Source organism: Gymnoscopelus braueri (assembly GCF_963280865.1).
Source record: "Gymnoscopelus braueri genome assembly, chromosome: 10".
Classification (NCBI taxonomy): Eukaryota; Metazoa; Chordata; class Actinopteri; order Myctophiformes; family Myctophidae; genus Gymnoscopelus; species Gymnoscopelus braueri.
In genome coordinates this window covers 51578538-51598856 of record NC_137611.1, presented here as the reverse complement: position 1 = coordinate 51598856, position 20319 = coordinate 51578538, and the positions used below count along the sequence as shown (strand labels likewise).

Genomic DNA, 20319 nt, shown 5'->3' with positions numbered 1-20319 from the left:
ACAAAACCTGTATATACCTGTAAACCTGTCATTTTGGGGCATAAACTAGAAGTTGAAGGATAAATTAAGTCTGATAATGATGTACCGTGCATGTTCACATCATGTATACTGTACTTTACTTAAGACCATTTTACAAATATATAATGTTTTAATAAGTTGAGCCGGTTTTAAGACGTGTTTGGTGGGGATCTTTTAACACTCGTATGACTGAGGTTTCATACTCCTCCACCAAGCCTGAAAAATGATCATTTTGATCCCCAAATCAGGCTATCCTATTGGCCACTGTCTCCCTCTGTTCTCCAGACTAGTTCACACTTTCTCCCCCAAACAGTGGGGGGTTCCATTGTCTTCTAAAAAGCAGAGAGTTGAAAATGGGTTGCCAAATTTTGAGAGCGAAATAAGCAGGCATGTCTATGAAAGTGTAGGCAGTAGGCTAGTGTGTATTTCTATCTGTCTCCTATATGTCATCATGATTTGTGATTTGTGTATGTGGGGATCTCATTTTTACTTCCATGCAGTGTTGATTTCGTTAACGAAAACGAAACGAAATATGTTCGTCAACGCACATTTTTCAAAGGACGAAGACGAGACGAGACCACCACCCATGAATAAACAATAACTGGGACTAAATCATTATGCAATTTCGTTGACTAATAAAGACGAGACGAAAATGTAATTCACTAAATAAAGACTGGACTAAACTCTATGGTCATTTTAGTTCACGAACAAAGACGAGACAAAATATTATATCATATATTTATTATATGATTTTGTCACTCCCTGTCTCCTTTGATGCACAGCGCAGGCATGCTGTTCCTCACTCACACACACACCCCCTTTTAAAGTTGCAGCCGCGCACGCACACACACACACACACACACACACACACACACACAGAGTCACACCACCGTCAAATGAATGGCAGGAGGATTCAGATTTCAGAGCGAAACTTTACAAAATAAAACGGTAAAATGCTTTGCACGGGGCTCGGGAGAAAGAGAAGAGGTGATATGGACACATTTTCGCTACATCGATGTGGAGAACAAAACACAATGCTTGATTTTATCCGAAGGCAAGCAATGTGGGAAAAACGCAACAACTTGAAGAGACACAAGCGTTCACCACAAAGAGATCGAGTTATAAGTTAACAAAAGGTTTGGTGGTGGTTGTTTACAACGTAACATTAAACGTGGTGTTGCGTGTCGGCTTAATGTTCCAACAAAAACACTAATCCGACCCCAAAGTGCCCAAACTAATGCTGACGAACTTACGTTAGGGAGGAGGAGAGGAGTAGCGATAAACTTACACCTGGTGTTTGCACTTTCTCCATTTACAGCGTACATCTACACAAACGTTCAGATTTCAAATATAAAGTGCTTACCTCATGGCCAGGGATGTTACAATTCTATTCGGGTAACCCATAAGTACCCATATTCTCCGTATTGTCCAATAAAAAACATTTAAATCCGATCGGTGGCCATTTTCTCCGTATTTTCTCCATGCTTTCAACTACGTGACCCTATCGGTTGGGAGGTGTAATTGCACTCTGATACACTATAACTCTATGAGAAAATGACCGCCAATCGGATTAAAATGCTTTTCATTGAACAATACAGAAGTTACGGGTACTTATACCCACCCGAAGTAAATTGTAACATCCGTGGCCACGGAATAAAAACTTTATATTTGAAATCCGAACGTTTATGTAGATGTACGGGCTGTAAATGGAGAAAGTGCAAAAAACAGGTTGAAGTTTCGTCATCACTGTCATAATATGACCGTGATGTAATGCTGCTCTAAATTTAGTAGCAGCAAGCGAACTATAGTAACTTGTAAACAACCCAGTGACAAACCTATATTATTATTATTCATAATAATAATATTCACATTATTGTCTGAGCGTAAAGCTCTCATTCTATCAGCTGTCCAGTCGCTGACAAACGCGTCTCCTCTCCTCCTCCCTCCCTCCCAAGTGAACACAATGCTATGTTCCACAAATGTGCTCAATCCTGCGCAAAATATCTGATCTTCAAGCATAAAACAGTTACTGCGTGACAAGCTGTATGCTTGTAGATCCTATCTTTTTCCACCGCTTTGCAGTGAAAGGGAAAGTGGAAAATGGGTCGCCAAATTTTGCGAGAGAAATAAGTCATGTCTATGAAAATGTTACTGCATGCGTCGTTGTGCCCTGAGAAAACAGGCATGAATGGGGTAATAGCCGAGGCTAATTTGCAACACCAGTCCCTGGTTAGACCTTTCTATATAAATATATACCTAATAAAAATGCATGAAGCTCTAATCTAAACAAGTATGAAAATATATTTATATCTGCAAAGTAACTAGAAACTAAAGTTTTCAAATAATTGTAGTTAAGTAAAAGTACAAGATTTGCCTCTGAGCTGTAGTGGAGTAGAAAAGTATTACCATTATAATGTAATTATATATATAATTATAATATTAATAATAATAGAAAGACGCGAAAAACAAGCCCAAAGTCGCTTATAATAAGCAGACATGGCAACATGGACTCGCTGCTGCGTAGGGAGTCTGCTCGTCTACGGGCCGCTCTGCGGGGGGTCTAGAGGTGTCAACTGCTCTTGCCTGGGGGAGAGAGGGGGAGAGCGGTCAATTTAGCCGAAATATAACGTTTGGGATGATATATGGTATATATTTCATATTTATAATACGTTTCAGAAGAAGAAAAAAAACGGAGATGATTTGAAACAAATATTTAGGAAAAGTCATGAAAGGGGAACTTTCTCAGAGCTTCATGAGAGAAGATAATCCACTTTAAATTCTCAAAATCGGTCATATTGATAGCTTAGTCATGCAAGTGTTAAGTTTAATGCACAGAAACATCCGGTAAAAATACTTTTACTTTTACTCAGAAAGTACATTTCAGAGCCTAAACTTTTTTACTTTTACTCGAGTAATTATTTGAATGAGTACTTCTACTTTTACCAAAGTAGTTTTTTACACAAGTAATTGTACTTCTACTCGAGTACAGAATGCAGTACTTTTCCCATCTCTGTGATCCCACTTTACACTCATAGACTATCTTATCACTGTTGTATTGTGGGTTTTTATGAGGAGTTGGTGAGGAGTTGGTGAGGCGGACACAAGCCAGGCTGTGCAGATTATTGCCTGGATGGAAGTAAGAGCCAGAACTGTTCCTCTCTGCTGCTTAGCACCAAACCACTTCATAATGTCTGCACCCCCAGGCTTGGAGGCCTTGAACACGGACAACACCACCATAGTCTTTACCAGGATACAAGAGACACACAGCACAAAGCTGATCCCAAAAGCTAAATGAACAGAAGTGAACACATGAAACACAGTTTCAGTGACAGCAAAAGTAGGAAACTGAGTTCTGAGTTGTTGGCGCGTACCATGGGTGTGTCACGATGATAGACGAAGATTCCCAGACAATGGCACAGATAAGTGTGCCAAACAATGAGATGATTGTCAGGGAGATACCCAGGGCCTCAGGGTAGGAGAGGAACTCCATGCTCTTAGGGACACAGTGGTCACGCTGGGGACTGGACTAGAAGTCCTCTGGACAACTGGTGCACTCTGTAGAGTCTAACAAAGAAGAGAAGATTAAAGGGACAGACAAGTACAGTATCATTCTAAAGATAACCTACTGTACATACATAATATAAAATTCCCAGTCTGGTTGCTGATCTCTCCCTCAGAGCAAGCAATACAGTCAAAGCAGCAGACAGGTTCTCCTTTCCTTCTGGCCACACGGGTTCCAGGGGAACAGCTCTCACTGCACACTGACCGAGGAGGCTACAGAGGAAAGGAACAATGATCAGTTTCAGTCTGAACTAAATTACATTTACATCATGAGCTCACCATTATGTATTTTACCCAACCCAAAGAGACCTTTTTGGTTTCAAAGTTCCAGAAGATTCTGTTTTCATCAAGGATGAGTTCTCCACCTGCAGAGGCAGATTTTTGGACGGAGCGATAGCTCTGTCCTAATGGACAGATAATGGCCAAATGGCCAAAACGGGGAGTTAACCTCTGAAGCTATTTAAAGAGAGGCGGGCGTCAGTGAAAAAGGGGCGGGGTTGGGTAAGTCTGGTTGGTCTGTTGGAAAAAGGGGGCGGGTTTGCTAAAAAAGGGTCTGAAACCACGTCATCATTAAATGTCCGTCCACCGATTGGTTGTGATATTGCCCTGACAACCAACAACAACCAATCAAACACATGACTGTCCCTTCGGGCTATGGAATCTATCCTCCTGTTACCCTCCTGGATGAGGTTCCACAGTCCACACAGGGTTCCACAACATGCCGCCTCCCTCGTGGCGCGCGAGTGTGTGTGTGTGTGTGTGTGTGTGTGTGTGTGTGTGTGTGTGTGTGTGTGTGTGTGTGTGTGTGTGTGTGCGTGCGCGCGCGCGCGCAGCGTGCGTTATTGTGTTTGCCAGAGATATTTTCGTATTTTGGTTTGTCTGACAATGGATATACTACTGATCTTAAGACAATCGTCTGTCACGACCGTCATTGATGAACTTCAACCTGGTGTTTGCACTTTCTCCATTTACGGCCCTACATCTACATAAACGTTCAGATTTCAAATATAAAGTACTTACCTCGTGGCCACGGACGTTATAATGATGTACGGTTCCTCAACAGTATCCGTTATTCCGTGTTGTTCAATAAAAAGCATTTTAATCCGATGGACGGCCATTTCCTCATACAGTTACTATGTATCAGAGTGCAATACACCTCCCAACCGCTAGGGTCGCTTAGTTGAAAGCATGGAGAAAATTCGAAGAAAGAGGCCATTGATCGAATTAGAATGCTTTTCATTGAACAATACGGAAGACACGGGTACTTCTGACGGCCCGTATATAATTGTAACATCCATGGCCATGGGGTACGCACTTTATATTTGAAACCTGAACGTTTATGTAGATGTACGGGTTGTAATGGAGAAAGTGCAAAAAACAGGTTGAAGTTCGGCCATGACGCTGGTGACGGACGATGCGATCATGTTTCCACCCACAGTGATGTTGCTTTTTTCCTGTATAGTTGTTTTGACAAGGTGTCATCTGAACTACAGTACTAGGCTAATGTTAACCTTGCTATTTATGGTGTTATGTGCACACTACAGTTAGTAGGCCTATGTTCATTATGTGAAGGCCTGTAGTGTTATGTGGCAGTAGGCCTACCTTTTTTTATTTGACAACTTCAGTACTACTTTGTAGATTTCGATTATTATTACAAAACTTACATTAACCACTTCACCCCTATAAACATTTCGTCCATTCTAAAATAGCCGATCTACAAGCTCACAGATCTTGTAGATCTGCTATTTTCAAAAGATGTCACATTTGACAACTTGTGCAATGGGATATTCTGCATAATGAGTAGCCTACTTTCTAGTTTTGGTACTTTAAGTACTTTAAGATACCAATGTTTTTGTACTTTTACTCAAGCACATTTTTAATGCTGGATATTTACTTATAACATAGTCATTTTACATTTTCTACATTGCTGTATTGATACTTTTACTAAAGTAAAAAATGTGCATGCTTTTTCCACTGACTGTATGTCCAACCACGAGGTTAGTGCCAGGGACCACCATAACATTTGTGGTCTAAAAATGTTTGCAAAAACATTGCACGTTTTTCACATTTTGTCAAAAGTTTTTGAAAATAGCAGATCTACAAGCCCACAACGCGTCACACACTCTCTCACTGGATATGTTATCCAATGTATTCATTCAGATCCAAACTATGGTAAGTACGTAGCTAAGCTACCGAAATGCTATATTTCACCATAGCAGATCCAAACTATGCCATCAAAATAAAGTATTAAACGTAAAAATGCAATATTTCACAATAGTAGATCCAAACTATGCTAAGTAGGTAGCTAAGCTACCGATCGTCCATACTGCCAGTAAGTACACGTTGACCATAAATAAATAAACTTCCCTCTATTGCCTACATGACGAAAATGTGCTAATATATATATAAGGCTAAATCACCTGTGGACTTGGGTTCCTTTTGTGGACCTGTAATGTTCATATAACCATCATAACAATAACTTGATATAACATAGGCTACTTGTGGCCACAATTTTGTAAGAACAAATAAAACATTATCAACCTGTAGATTTGTGTTACTTGAATGCTACCCTGACAGGAGAAGGACATTAGCATAGAATGTGTAAATTGGCTTTAGGATATGGAATGTGGGCAATCAAACCAGTCATAATACGAATCAAGTAATTTACATGGAGCAAAACATACGACAAACATGACAATGTCATCTAATGACTCAAACCGAGCCGGTATATTAGCATAGAATGTGTAAATTGGCTTTAGGATATGGAATGTGGGCAATCAAAACAGTCATAATACGAATCAAGTAATTTACATGGAGCAAAACATATGACAAACATGACAATGTCATCTGACTCAAACCAACGTACAGACGCAGAGTACCCCCACACAACTGCTGTACATGCTGAGCTCATGTGTATATTTCAGTGTGAGCCACGCACTCTTATGAAATCATGGTCAATATTGCTGAATTTCTGCTCAATGTTGAACCGAAGTGGAGGTCTGGGGCGCAGGTCGTGGTTAATGGAGACAGTGAGCCACCAGATGTGGTGTGTGTAGATCACTGGGCCGATTTGCAGAATGGACGTTGAAGGCTGTATAGCTCGACCATGGTAAATAACAATAACCTTAGTGTGAGTGAATCACGCTGTCTCTGCACAAATACAATTACATACAAGCTGACATTCTTCAATATAAATGCACAATATTTGAGCGCCATCATGTTCACACATAACAACAATAGCTGTAACCCTTTCAGGGAGATTAATCACTTATACAAAATGTGTTGCATCAATGAAGTTAATAATATGCTATTCAATCTGTCGCATCATGGACAACTCCTAAACGCGATAGATCAGAGCTGGTAGATTAGCATAGAATGTGTAAATTGGCTTTAGGATATGGAATGTGGGCAATCAAAACAGTCATAATACGAATCGAGTAATTTACATGGAGCAAACATTATGACAAACATGACAATGTCATCTAATGACTCAAACCAACGTACAGACACATAGTACCCCCACACAAACGTTTCAAACATATGCCGGTTTATTCCCTACAGTGAAAACTAGTAAACATGCGACACAAAATATATGTCCTAGTATCACAAAAATATAATAAAGTAATTTAAACAAACAGTTGACCAAAATACGCTTTATCTTGACAACAAAAACAAATTAACCTTCTTAAATGGTGCAAATTGGGACAATAAAACAACAGTAAGCATGAAAGGAAACCTTTTTAAACAAGGAAGACATAAGACTTGCATTCATTATGTCAAGGCATTAATGTAGTTACATTAGAGCAATAAAAAAACGATCTTTTTAACTTAATGTAAACACACTCTCTTGGCACTCTCTATGAAATGTTCACCTTACAAACCTCATTCCACCTTCCAAGGGGTGTTAAAACATGAATTTGAACTTATTTATCTCTAACAAAACTTTGTTTTGGACTGGCTACCGCCATCTTGGTTTTATAGAAAACTCTCGCGAGATTCCCACACGTTACTATGTATTGACTGAAAGTACAGAGAAGATGAAGAAACTCCGCCACCTAGTGGATCTTTTTTTTTTTTAACCACACAAACCCACACAAACCTTTTTGCGAACGCGGGAGGAGGCGCGGCGAAGCCGCGCCTCCGACCAAGTGGAGCTTACTATGTAACCCTGCTTGGGTTGTGTCTCTGTGTGCATATCTCTCTGTGTCTCTGTGTGCAGTATGTGTGGTGCAGTATGTGTGGCTCCAATCCTCAGCCCTGTGTGCAGCCAAGTAAATGTCCAATATAGACGTACCATACATCAAATGAAAGGTCTTTGAAAACTGAACACACCTGTCAAGGTTGCGTTTAAGCCCGCCCCTTCCCCCGGAAGCCACGCCCCGGAGAAGGCTCCTAAAAACTCCCCATTGAAACCCCATGTTAAATGAAAAGTGCCCGAATCGCTCCCAAACTTTTTCTACCCCCCCTAAGTGGGGGTCTACGAACAAATACTTCGGCCTCGGATTTTGGCTCCGCCCCCCGGAAGTGGGTGAAACAGGCACTTCAAACACTTTGTTGAATTGTTCAAAAACATTCAAAGTTTTTTTTTTGTGAATTTGTATTTTTCTAAGATGCTCCTTTTAACGCAGATTTTTTTTCTATTTTTAATATATTTTTTTATTGGTTACTTTTTTTTAAATATTTTTTTTTCATTCTTTTTTTTCTTTTTTTGCGTTCGCTTACCGCGTTCGCGCGTCTTACTTGTTGTAACAGAGTGTTTATATGTTGTGGACTGGTATTGATACTTTTACTTGAGTAAAATATCTGAATACATCTGGACTAAAAGAAAAGTAATATAGCCTAATAACACACAGTCCATGAAAAACATCTGTATTAATATAATAACACACCAGTCTGATGTGTTATTATGAGTAGGCTACTTCCACCACTGGTAAACTGACTGGTCGTGTGGCTATTGTCTTGAGGTGATAATGACCACTGGCCATTAGAGTTTCGAAGTCATTCACACATTCACTACTTAACACTAGAGCCGTTATTTCATTCACGACCATGCACACGCGCGTGGTAATGGTAACAGAGTATTTGTATGTTGTGTAATTGATACTTTTACTTAAGTAATGTCTTCCACCACTGGTCAACTGGACCTGAGTCTTCGTAGCCTACTTGGACTGCAATTTTTTTTTCTGGCAAGCCTAATAAAAATAATAAAAACGAAAAAAATAAAAAAAACGTTCTTACTAATTACTTTTCAGATATAAATTATGATATTATATAACATACATTAGCCACTAACAGTCCTATTTTAAACATAGGCTATTTGAAAATAGCCGTGAACTTGTAGATCCGCTATTCTCAAAAATTGTAGTATTTTTTGTAACACTTTTGTACTTTTACCAAAATTGTGCATTCTGAACTTTAACTTGTAACAGAGTATTTCTATATTGCAGTATTGGTAACACGTTGCTTATATATATTTTTGCAATTTTGAATGTCTAAGAACTGAATGAGATACTGTGATATTTGTTGAAGTGTGTTGTACGCATACATGCTAAAATACAGTGGTGAAAAGTAACTAAGTACATTTACTTCGGTACTGCACTTTCGAGGTTTTTGTACTCTACTTGAGTATTTTCTAATTTCCAATACTTTTACTTCTCCACTACATAGGCAAATATTTCACTTTTAATCCACTACAAGTAACTTGTAGTACTTTGAGTACTTTTTCCACCACTGCCAAAATATATCGCCTATACATAGTAAACTATAATAGCCGTTCAAACGGCTTTTCAGGTAATAATGGTGCTTCAAGGTGATGCCTTCCTGTGCTATTGAAGTGCTAGCCTATGCTAATCACAGCATATGGAAGTTTCGAAGTAGTTCACACGTCTATTTACCAATAGATATTTCACACTTAATCAGTATTCACATTCATCACCAGCGCAATAGAGATGGGATGTATGGCTCTTTTAAGGGAGCCGGATCTTGTGATTCGTTCCTTTCAAAGAGCCGTTCAAAAGACTCTCTCATTTATGGCTGATGTGTATATTTATATATTTAAAAAATATATATAAATGTATATAAATATATATAAATATTTTATATCTCTTAACATTATTTATATTTATTTTATATAAATATGATATAATTGATCATATTATATACAATAATTCAACATATAACATAATAATATATTATTATATATAAAAATATATAATAATATAATAGATTACATAATTAATACAATATTTATTATATTATAATATAGTATACATTATAATACATATTATTATAATATATAACATTATAATATAACCTTTTATTACAATAATTAATATAATATATAATAAATGTGCATATCTCTGCTGTCCGGCAGCAACCAGCTAACTCCAAAATGTTAATTTTTCAGGAAATGACAAAAACTAAACAAAACGTAGAGTTAGAAGCTTTTGTTCATCATTGATAAGAACAGCTAAATGGACCTCCATGCTCACAATGAGGTTGGAGGTCAAAAGGGGGTGGAACCTGGAGTCAGCAAAAAAAAAATCACCCCCCTTTGCTGGACTTAGCTGGTTTAGCAGAAAGTTTGAGGATCCAATGGAGTTAGCTGGTTTTGTCAGAAGCACCTTTTAATACTTTTCATTGGTTCAATATTTTCTGAATCAACACACAGACGTAAAGGGTGTTCAATAGCACTGATTTATGGGAAAAAACACAAAAGCGGAAAAATTGAGCTGGTTTCTGCTGGACAGCAACGATATATATAACATATGTATAATTTATAACATATAGATAATATATAACATATCCCTCCCTTAAAAGAGCCATCAATCCCATCTCTACTCAAGGTTTTGTGACAATGACATGTATATATTACATTGCTGAATTCTGTCGTATAAAGTCAACCATGTCTTACTTCCGTACTTCTCATTGTTTTTACACAAATGTATCTTTGGAACTAATGATGTAGGCTACTGCTACTTTCATGAGCCAACAACACCTGTACAAAGTAACTGCTCTGCTATTTCAATACAAAACCTCTAGCCACAACTCATCTAAATGAACTCTTTTTTCTTTTCACTTGCTAGCACTTTAGCTTCCACACATTTAGCTTGTTTCCATTTCCTACTCATTCACCTAACTACCCTCATTTGCTCACATTTGCATACATTCCGAACTATGTTATAACAACCGATAGCAACCACAACAATCACATACATAGCACAAATCACACACATTAAACAGACCAACAATCCACCATCTGCCATAACATAGCCTGCCCTCACAAACCTGCATCCCAAAAACATCCAGCCACTGTCAACGCTCCGTTCACCATGACATCTATGTCATTCTTTCTTGTTTGAACATACCTACATTCTGAACCTTTGTGCTTCCCTCAGGGAGCCACACCCAGTTCATGATATCACAGATTGGTAAGGCACCACTATTTTCATCAAATAATACTTGATCACCAAATGATGTGGTGAAGTTGATCTTTTCCAGGTAATACACAAGCTAGAAATTATGACAAATTATGAAGAGCAACTGACGTTGTACCAATGTCATATTTACATTCATTAAAAATGTAATCCAACTAGAAAACTGTTTATTAATATCCCACCTGCCATAGCTGTATTGTCTGCAAACCGGCACAGCTGTGCCCAGTGAAAGGCCCTCTTCCTGGCACACATTGCAACATGTCATTGAGGGCATGGGCCAGAGCATACACAGCCTTGTAAATATTGTACTCTATCCTGAGGTCAGACACATCCAACAGTGAAGTGTCAGCTGTTCCTAGGTCCTCTTGTCCAGTACACACCCCTCCACCAGCATCCAACCACTCTGACGGAACAGGTGCAAACGTACACTGAAATGTGTGCTCCCAAAACTGCCTCACCTGAAAATAATAAAAAAGTAAAAAATGAGATTTAAACAGAACATAATCAGCACCATTTTATCGATCATATTAGTGTTGTCTTTATCACTGTTCCTTTGCTGCAACAATTTTCCGAGCAGCCAAACTTTTTTTTTATTTTTTTTACTCTCATGTACCTGTGCACAAGATAATCTTGAACACTGGAATTAAACAAAACACTCACCATGGTATCTTCGTGGCTGCTGTCAAGGTCACTTTCAGGATATATTTTCAATAAGAAGTCCTTGACACCTGGTATCTCCCCATGACGGATGGCAATACCCAGGGTGCCTCTCAGGTACGGCATGTAGCGAGTAGTCTGGAGGTTTGGGTCTTCTATCCAGGTCACATCAGCTATCCACTGCAAACCTGTCACCTTCTGCTTTACCACCTGTTGATTGTGATCATCATCAAAAACAAAAACAACAACAACAACAACAACAACAACAACAACAACAACAACAACAACAATACTAATAATCAAATAAAATCTAACTGTATTTATACATATACAACAATCGAAATTGACCAAAGTGCTGTACATGGTGAGACAAAAAACAAAGACAATGGATTAGTTCATCTCTGTGTAACCTCCTGTCCTTCCAAATACTTCTTAACTTCTGGTACTTATGGTAAATAACAATGCAACTGTACTTAATTATAATGTGGCCTGGTTAAATGAAGTTTTACCAAGCCATATTTTGAGGGCCACACAGAGAGCTGTGTCTTCATTGCTTTATCACATTTTATAATAATCATTAAACTGTACAAGTACCAGCAATCTGAAAGTTGCAAAAGTTTCGAATAAAAGCATTTGTATTGTTGTATTTAAAATCTATATATATATCATTTTGCATTGCGGTTTGTTGGTATGTTTTCCCATATTACTGTGTTGCTTCTATAGGTTAAATACTTTCATTTCTTTCCCAAATGAAATTATTGAATAAAACACATCACAGCAATTATTTTGACAACACAGTTTTATTTATAGCTAAATGAATCCATTATTAATTTGTGGTGAAACAGATTGTATAAATGAAAGTGGCCTGCTGACTTAAAACAGCAGGTTTTTTAGTTTATAAATCATAAAGTTCCAATGGTAATAGATTCACAGGAAGTATAGAATATCTCTGAAATGAATCATGTCTTTAAATAGTCTGCTCAGCCTTTCAGAAGTTGCACTATATCAACAAACATAGTCTTGAGATAATAAGGTAGAAGTAATTCTAAATGGAACCTTACACTTTATGAGTGACTATATCTTCTGATACCATGTTGTATTGTCACTGCATTTAGGATTGTGTCACCATGGACTTCTAGTTGCTTAAAGGGATAGTTCACCCCCAAAATGCATTTTTTTCTATCGATTAGTCACCCCATGGAGACTTGAATTCATTGATATATATATATTTTTTGTCTCATTCCTAAGCCAATAATTTGATGACCGGCAGCGGTTCCGGTAGGAAACACAAAGAGTCTCCTTTGTGTTTCCTACCGGAACCGCTGCCTACTGGTCCACTGGTCATCAAATGATTGGCTTAGGAATGCGACAAAAACTAAGAAATATCCATGAATTCAAGTCTCATGGGGTCATTTTGGGGGTGAACTATCCCTTTAAGAGAGTGAGATCCTGAAGGTCTGGCTCCTGTGCACACCACCACAACAAGACATCACAATATTAGCAATCAATGACTTGTGGTTATGTGAATATAGTTTAGATTATCACAACAAATCTAAGTAAAGAGGCCTGAATATTGGAGGAAGCAATTAACTGAGGAGTTGTTTGTATGCTTTCTGTCACACTGAAAATGAATGGATAACATTGCTATCCTGTCATACTTGCTATATTATCTTTTTATTGCACATTATAATCAACATATTAGGAAGCAAGACTATGGGAGGGGAGAGCAGCATTGGACATTCCAACCTTTTGACCATGAAAGGTTGATAGATAGATAGATAGATACTAGATGTTGACTAGATTACTGCTTTTAGTTTAATTTGGTAGAAAACTGTTACAAACAAGGTTATCAGCAATCAAATATATCTATATATTTTTGTCATTGAATTTCTGCTTCTACGTCTTGGTGGCACCACGACCCATGATGGACTTCTTAGTGTTTCTCTCAGGTTTCAAAAGCATTATATAACACTTTGGTCCAAACAGTGCCACCAACATCCCAAAACTAGATGCTAAAATAGCAAATACCTCCACTACATCTGCATATTTGCCCGGAGAGCTGATATATGCTGGGATGAAGGCTATCCACACGGCACAGAAAATCAACATGCTGAAAGTGATTAACTTGGCTTCATTGAAGTTGTCTGGAAGATTCCTTGCCATGAATGCTAGGACGAAGCTGAGGAGTGCCAGTAAACCAATGTAACCTAGTAACACTGCAAAACCAACTGTTGATCCCACATCACACTCATAGACTATCTTATCACTGTTGTATTGTGTGTTTTTATGAGGCGTTGGTGAGGCTGACACAAGCCAGGCTGTGCAGATTATTGCCTGGATGGAAGTAAGAGCCAGAACTGTTCCTCTCTGCTGCATAGCACCGAACCACTTCATAATGTCTGCACCCCCAGGCTTGGAGGCCTTGAACACGGCCAACACCACCATAGTCTTTACCAGGATACATGAGACACACAGCACAAAGCTGATCCCAAATACTGCATGCCTCAGCTGACAAGTCCAGAGCCTGGGACGGCCAATGAACAGAAGTGAGCACATGAAACACAGTTTCAGTGACAGCAAAAGTTGGAAACTGAGTTCTGAGTTGTTGGCGCGTACCATGGGTGTGTCACGATGATAAACGAAGATTCCCAGGACAATGGCACAGGTAAGTGTGCCTAGCAATGAGATGGTTGTCAAGGAGATACCCAGGGCCTCATGGTAGGAGAGGAACTCCACGCTCTTAGGTACACAGTGGTCACGATTGGGACTGGACCAGAAGTCCTCTGGACAATTGGTGCACTCTGTAGAGTCTAACAAAGACGGAAAGGTTAAAGGGACAGACAAGTAGTTGAAAAATGCAAAATCTACATACAAATTCTGCTCACTTAAAATAATGTTAAAAAAGGTCCCAAAGTATCTGTAAACCTGCTTCTTGTACAGCGCAGCAGTGGAATGGAACAAATTGACAAGGGAAATTAAATTGAGTGTTTCCCTCATTGCTACAAAAGGATACTTAAATAACCAATACAGAAACGTTTTTGGGTCTAACTAGGTTAACTTTATTAATTATTATTAAGACTCTTCTTATTAATAACTATTGTTTGGATTTTATTCTCAATTTGTTGCATTTCATGTTGTTTGTTTTGTTTTTATGTCCAGAGGACCACAATGGAAATAAGCCTATATGGTACGGTCACACCTAACCTTTGTGGCCGTCTTTTTGCAATAGTTTTCAATAGAAACAGAGGGTTTGTTGCCATTGTGCAGATTTCCACAGCAAAACGCTCCGTTCCCATTGAAAACTATTGCAAAAAGACAGCCATATATAGGCAGAATCAAAGTTAGGTGTGACCATACCCTCAGGCTTTATTGTTTTTATTTTATTTTTTATCCTGATACAAATGTGACTGGAGAATGCACTCGCTCCTTCTGTGTATATTGTGACGTACTAATGTGCTCTTTTCTGTGCTATAACCAAATCAATCACCACCAATCACAACTCAATCACTGAATCAAAAGATTCAATCAATCAATCAATCAATCAATCAATCAATCAATCAATCAATCAATCAATCAGTCAACCAACCTGTGTGATTGCTGATCTCTCCCTCAGAACAAGCAATGCAGTCGAAGCAGCAGACAGGTTCTCCTTTCCTTCTGGCCACACGGGTTCCAGGGGAACAGCTCTCACTGCACACTGACCGAGGAGGCTACAGAGGAAAGGAACAATGATCCGTTTCAGTCAGAATTACATTCACACCATGAGCTCAACATTAGTTACTTAAGAAAGCCAAAGTGACCTTTTTGGATTCAAAGTTCCAGAAGATTTTGTCTTCATCAAGGATGAGTTCTTCATCTCCGGAGGCTGATTTCTTGACCACACCCACATTGTGAACCTTCATGCTTCCATCAGGGAGCCACACCCAGTTCATGACATCATAGATTGGTAAAGGATCACCATTCTCATCAAATGATACATCATCACCAAATGAAGTGGTGAAGTTGACCTTTTCCAGGTAATAGACAAGCTAGAAATTGGTGATGAGGAAAATAATGAAGAACTTAGAGGGGATTACCACTCATTGTCAACATTCAACCATGTCATTTATATAATTTAGGGCTGATTTGCAGCCACGAGCACAGGAACCGATTCTTTTGGGGGTCATGTGATCAGTGACAACGGCAAGAGTGGTATGTGGCCCGCCCTAGTCAGCCTGCAGTCTAGGCTGCCCTAGCGTGTCTGATATCTGGTCTAGAGGGGCGGGTTCAAAATCTCCGGAGAAAAATTCCGTGAGATCCCATTGGTTCACCGATCTGTCCGTCAGCCCCTGCCCCGCCCCATGCCCCTCCTCCTCCGATTGGTTGGGGAAATTAAACACTTCCTATTCCAGGAACATCAACAGGCTGGTCCAGGCTCTTATTTTTTAGCAAAAATAAAAAATAAAAGCCTGGAGATCGAGGCTACCTGCAGTCTAACATGGTGATTTTACCTCCAGCTGAAACGGCTTGGATAGAAAATAATCCTACGACTTATTAGAGCGTTTACAGCCAATTCAGCCAATTATACTGTATACAAGTAGGCCCATGTCTTGTGAAAACAAATATAATCATATGCCATTAAGTTGTAAACAACTATGATTTACTTGCAAAGCGAAGATATTTTGTCAACTTAATCTGAACACTCACCTCTTCATACTTCAATTTACCCCTTATAGGTGCTATGACATGCCCCGAAAATATCATATGATACTGTACGTCACGTGGTCTCTCTGAAAACAGTCTGAAAACAGTTTGAAAACAGGACGGGACGTATCACAGATTGATTCGCCTATGCTCTGAGTTCGCCTCTCGCATCAAATAGACCAGCAAAAAGACATAATGTGTCTTTTATTTGTAAATCTGTGTATATAAAATGTATATTCCCCTTCAAATCTCTTAGTTACATCAACATCGTTCATGTGAAGTAGTTTGTTTATGCTTATTTTGTGAAATGATAAAAATCGCTATAGTTTGAACGCTACATGGGTCTCCATCTCTCCGAGGGGGCTCTGTGTTGCCGTTGGTTCCGGGAGAAATACACGCATTGTATCTCTAGCCAGCACCAGTTGGCTACATCCCGTCCCTCCCCCCAGCTGAATCACAGTAGCGCTAGCCAGCCCAGCACAGCAGAGCTAACCCATACAACGACGCTTCAAAATGAGTAAACTCAAGCCATTTTCTCCGAAGCCATGGGGAGGATTCCCGAGGATAGGAGAAAAGACATATTATTACAATATTATTACAACCAAAAACACACCAACGAGGACTCATCTTGACTCTGCTCTACTAACTTCCTGCTCAAAGTGGGAGTTGACGCAACTCCCACAATATACACATCAAATGTGTGGCTTGGCCGGGGCGATTACTTTTCTTGCCTCACCTCACACCCTAACAGGGACTTTATCGTGGTTCAAACTGTATTCGAATACGTCACAAGTTTTTTCTGCAATCACAGTTCAAAGTTTTGGCATTTTAAACTTTCAAACTTAGAGTATGTCGCCTCATTAAGGAGAGGGTGGACACGTCTGAGGTCTCCCCCGGAAATCTACCAAACAAAACGGCCAAAATATTCACCTTAAACATTCCCACAGTCCTTTAACATCCCACAGTCAGTCTGGTGAAAACAGGATTGGATTGGATTAGACCACCAATAGGGACAGGCTGTAATTGCTGATGCCGCGCCCTCTCTATTTCCCTATTGGCTGGGGTTTAACTCATTCACTGCCAGAAAAAAAACATCGCCTATAGCCACCACTGCCAGGGATTTTTGAGTGTTTTTACTAACCTTTGAGAAATCATAGAATGTTATTCTTTACAACGATCTACCGGCCGATCGCTTTAAAAGACGTAGTGCAACAGAAAGCAGGGAAAAAAATTACTGTTTCCATCTCTAGAGACAAAACAGCCATAACTCCAGTTCGCAGCATGCTACCATCTCCAACCTTGGTTTGTGGACTCAGACCACCAATAGGGACGGGCTGTAATTGCTGAAGCCCCACCCCCTCTGTTTTCCTATTAGCTGGGCTTTAAACAGCCATAACTCCAGTTCCCAGCTTGCTAAAGGCCCCAAACTTGGTGGGTGCTCTGAGACGGCCAATAGGGACAGGCTTCAATATGCAGCCACAACACCAGTTCCCAGCATGCGACAGGATTTCCAATTTCTTAAAAAAATTATCCTTCCTACTTCCGGTTTGTCAGATTGCTTTGAAAATTCACACTCTCTGAGGGGTGTGGAGTTCAATGGTGCAACCATGTAGTGGATCTCTTCACTTCTAGTTTTACCAGGACGTGGCTGTACAACCCGAAGCTAGTAATCAAATTGAGTTAAAAGTACCTTAATCGAGTAAAAGTACTTGGTAGCTATTTATAATAACTATGCCCTAATTAGCATTAGTTATGCATTAGTAAATACTTAATTCATCATCAATTCACACAGTTATAAACATTTCAACTTTGTATAGCATTATTCATATATTACTAAGCATTAGTAAACACAGTTATACGTGTTTTTTTCCCAATGAATAACCTAATCTGAATTTGCTTCATGATGGTATTGATATTTTCCATACCACTACTTCTATCTAATTTATAAATGCTTTACATAAGGCATAGATAGTCCTGACTTTAGATGGGCTCACACAAAATACGTAACTAACGACTAACTACCTTGATAAATCACAAGTTTGAGTATGTATAAGTGTGTACATTTGTACACATAATTATGTAGACAAGGTTAGTGAGTGTGTCAATACACATTTATAAAAGCGTATTCATATGCAAACTGCTAAGTAAGTATGCTTAGTAATTTATGAATAATGCTATAATGATGAATTCATGATGAACTAGAAAAAGTGCTCCTCGGAGCACAGGTCCCCACCAGGTCAGGAAGGTTATGGTGGGCCAGAAATGTTTGGAATTCGCCAATCAGGAATATTAAAAAGCAGACGGAATCATCTTGTTCACTTGACTCTAGAGATAATGTGTACCGATTTGCATGATGTTTGGACGAAATTTGTAGGAGTAATATGAAAAAGAAAAGTGTTTCAAAAATCGGCCTCCTGGTCGTGCTATAATAGGGCAATGTTAAAAGGGTGGCATGTGATCTTCAACGTAGTGCGAATCTGTGTGCAAAGTTCGACCGCAATCGGATGCTGCGTTCATGATTTGCGGCATTTTGTTGAAAACGGGCCACTCCTGCAAACTTTAGATGTCAATGAGGACGGAATATGAAAAATCAAAGAGATCCATCTCAATCACATGACTATAGAGATTATGTGTACCGATGTGAGTGAAATTTGGATAAAATCTGAAGAAATGTTTTTTACATAAGTTGGTGGTGCTATAAAAGGTAAAAGTGAAAAATGCAGGGCAGATGTTTTTCCTTGGCCTCTAGGGAGTGTGCGTTCAAAGTTTGATGCAGATCGGTGCAGTTATAGTTAAAAACGCAAATCGGCCTGTCATAGCGCCACCATGAGGCTGATTTGAACATTTTCAAGTGTTGCTCAGCCTAGTGGGAATGTGCGTGTGAAATCTCACGGAAATCGCAATGCGTTCATGATTTGAGGCATTTTGTTCAAAACTAAGCAATCCTGCAAACTTTGGAAGCCAACCTTAGTCAATCAGGAGGGAATATGGAAAATCGAACAGATCCGTGGTGATCACAGGACTAGTTACTGTGTACCTATTTGCATGACGTTTGGATAAAATCTGTAAGAGTAATATAAAACAATGGGTTTTGCACAAATCGGCCTCCTGGTGGCGCTATAACAGGCCCATGTGAAAACATTTGGGAAAGAGGTTCTGAATTGGCATCCAGGGAGTGTGTGTGCACAGTTTCGCAGCGACCGGGCCAACGGTGCCAGAGATTAGCTGCTCGCGGACGGACAGGATGGACACACACACGGACGGACACACGGACGGACAGGGGGTAAAACATACTCTCTCACCATGCCTTCGGCCTGGCGGAGACAATTAAGTATACACAATCCTTTACTAGTGCTATATGGTGTATCGTTGAAGCGTTTTTCACTTTGTTTACTGAGTAAGTTTAGTATTGGATTAATAATGCTTTACAAATGATGAATTCATGATGAAATAAGTATTAACTAATGCTTAATAGTATAGTGTTAAGTACCTAAGTGATTATACTGATTATAGTAAGTAAAAAGTAACTTATTTGAGTAAAAGTACTACACGTAATTAAAATGAGTAAAAAAATACTTTATTTGTTTAAACCTAGCAACCGTCTATAAGACCGTAGCAACCATGGTTTTACCAAACGTTTTGGACTTTTAAAGTTAGTCCACTAAATTGCAGATTCTATTTGATATTTCTTTGTACGCACATGTATATTATGTATGCAAAAGTATTCTATTCAATAGAATTTCTGTTAAAATTATTAATAATTTTAAAATGTATATTCCATTTAAAGTTGTAATTGTATTTAAACGTTTTGTACCTTTAAATGCACATTCTGCTTAAATACATTTTCTACTGTACATCAACTTGCGAATGTTTTCAGCGAGCCCACGCAGTTTCTGCAGGAAATGATTTTCTAGTTATAGTACATTGTTTGCATTCTATGTATGTGATTACCTTGCTTATTGTA

At 39.0% G+C, this 20319-nt stretch overlaps 2 protein-coding genes across 2 annotated transcripts in view; both read right to left on the bottom strand.

The window, feature by feature from the left end:
* Positions 1-11798, bottom strand: part of LOC308093679 (extracellular calcium-sensing receptor-like) — a gene marked incomplete at both ends in the record, with an annotated part of 37885 nt that extends 26087 nt beyond the window's left edge. Inside the window, one exon of the mRNA XM_080440006.1 lies at positions 11676-11798. Coding sequence (XP_080296132.1) covers positions 11676-11798 — 123 coding nt within the window. The remainder of the gene's footprint in view (positions 1-11675) is intronic.
* Positions 11799-13568: 1770 nt separating this feature from the next.
* Positions 13569-20319, bottom strand: part of LOC308093678 (vomeronasal type-2 receptor 1-like) — a gene marked incomplete at both ends in the record, with an annotated part of 48686 nt that continues 41935 nt past the window's right edge. The window contains 3 exons of the mRNA XM_080440005.1: positions 13569-14482; positions 15259-15382; positions 15473-15700. Coding sequence (XP_080296131.1) covers positions 13569-14482; positions 15259-15382; positions 15473-15700 — 1266 coding nt within the window. The remainder of the gene's footprint in view (positions 14483-15258; positions 15383-15472; positions 15701-20319) is intronic.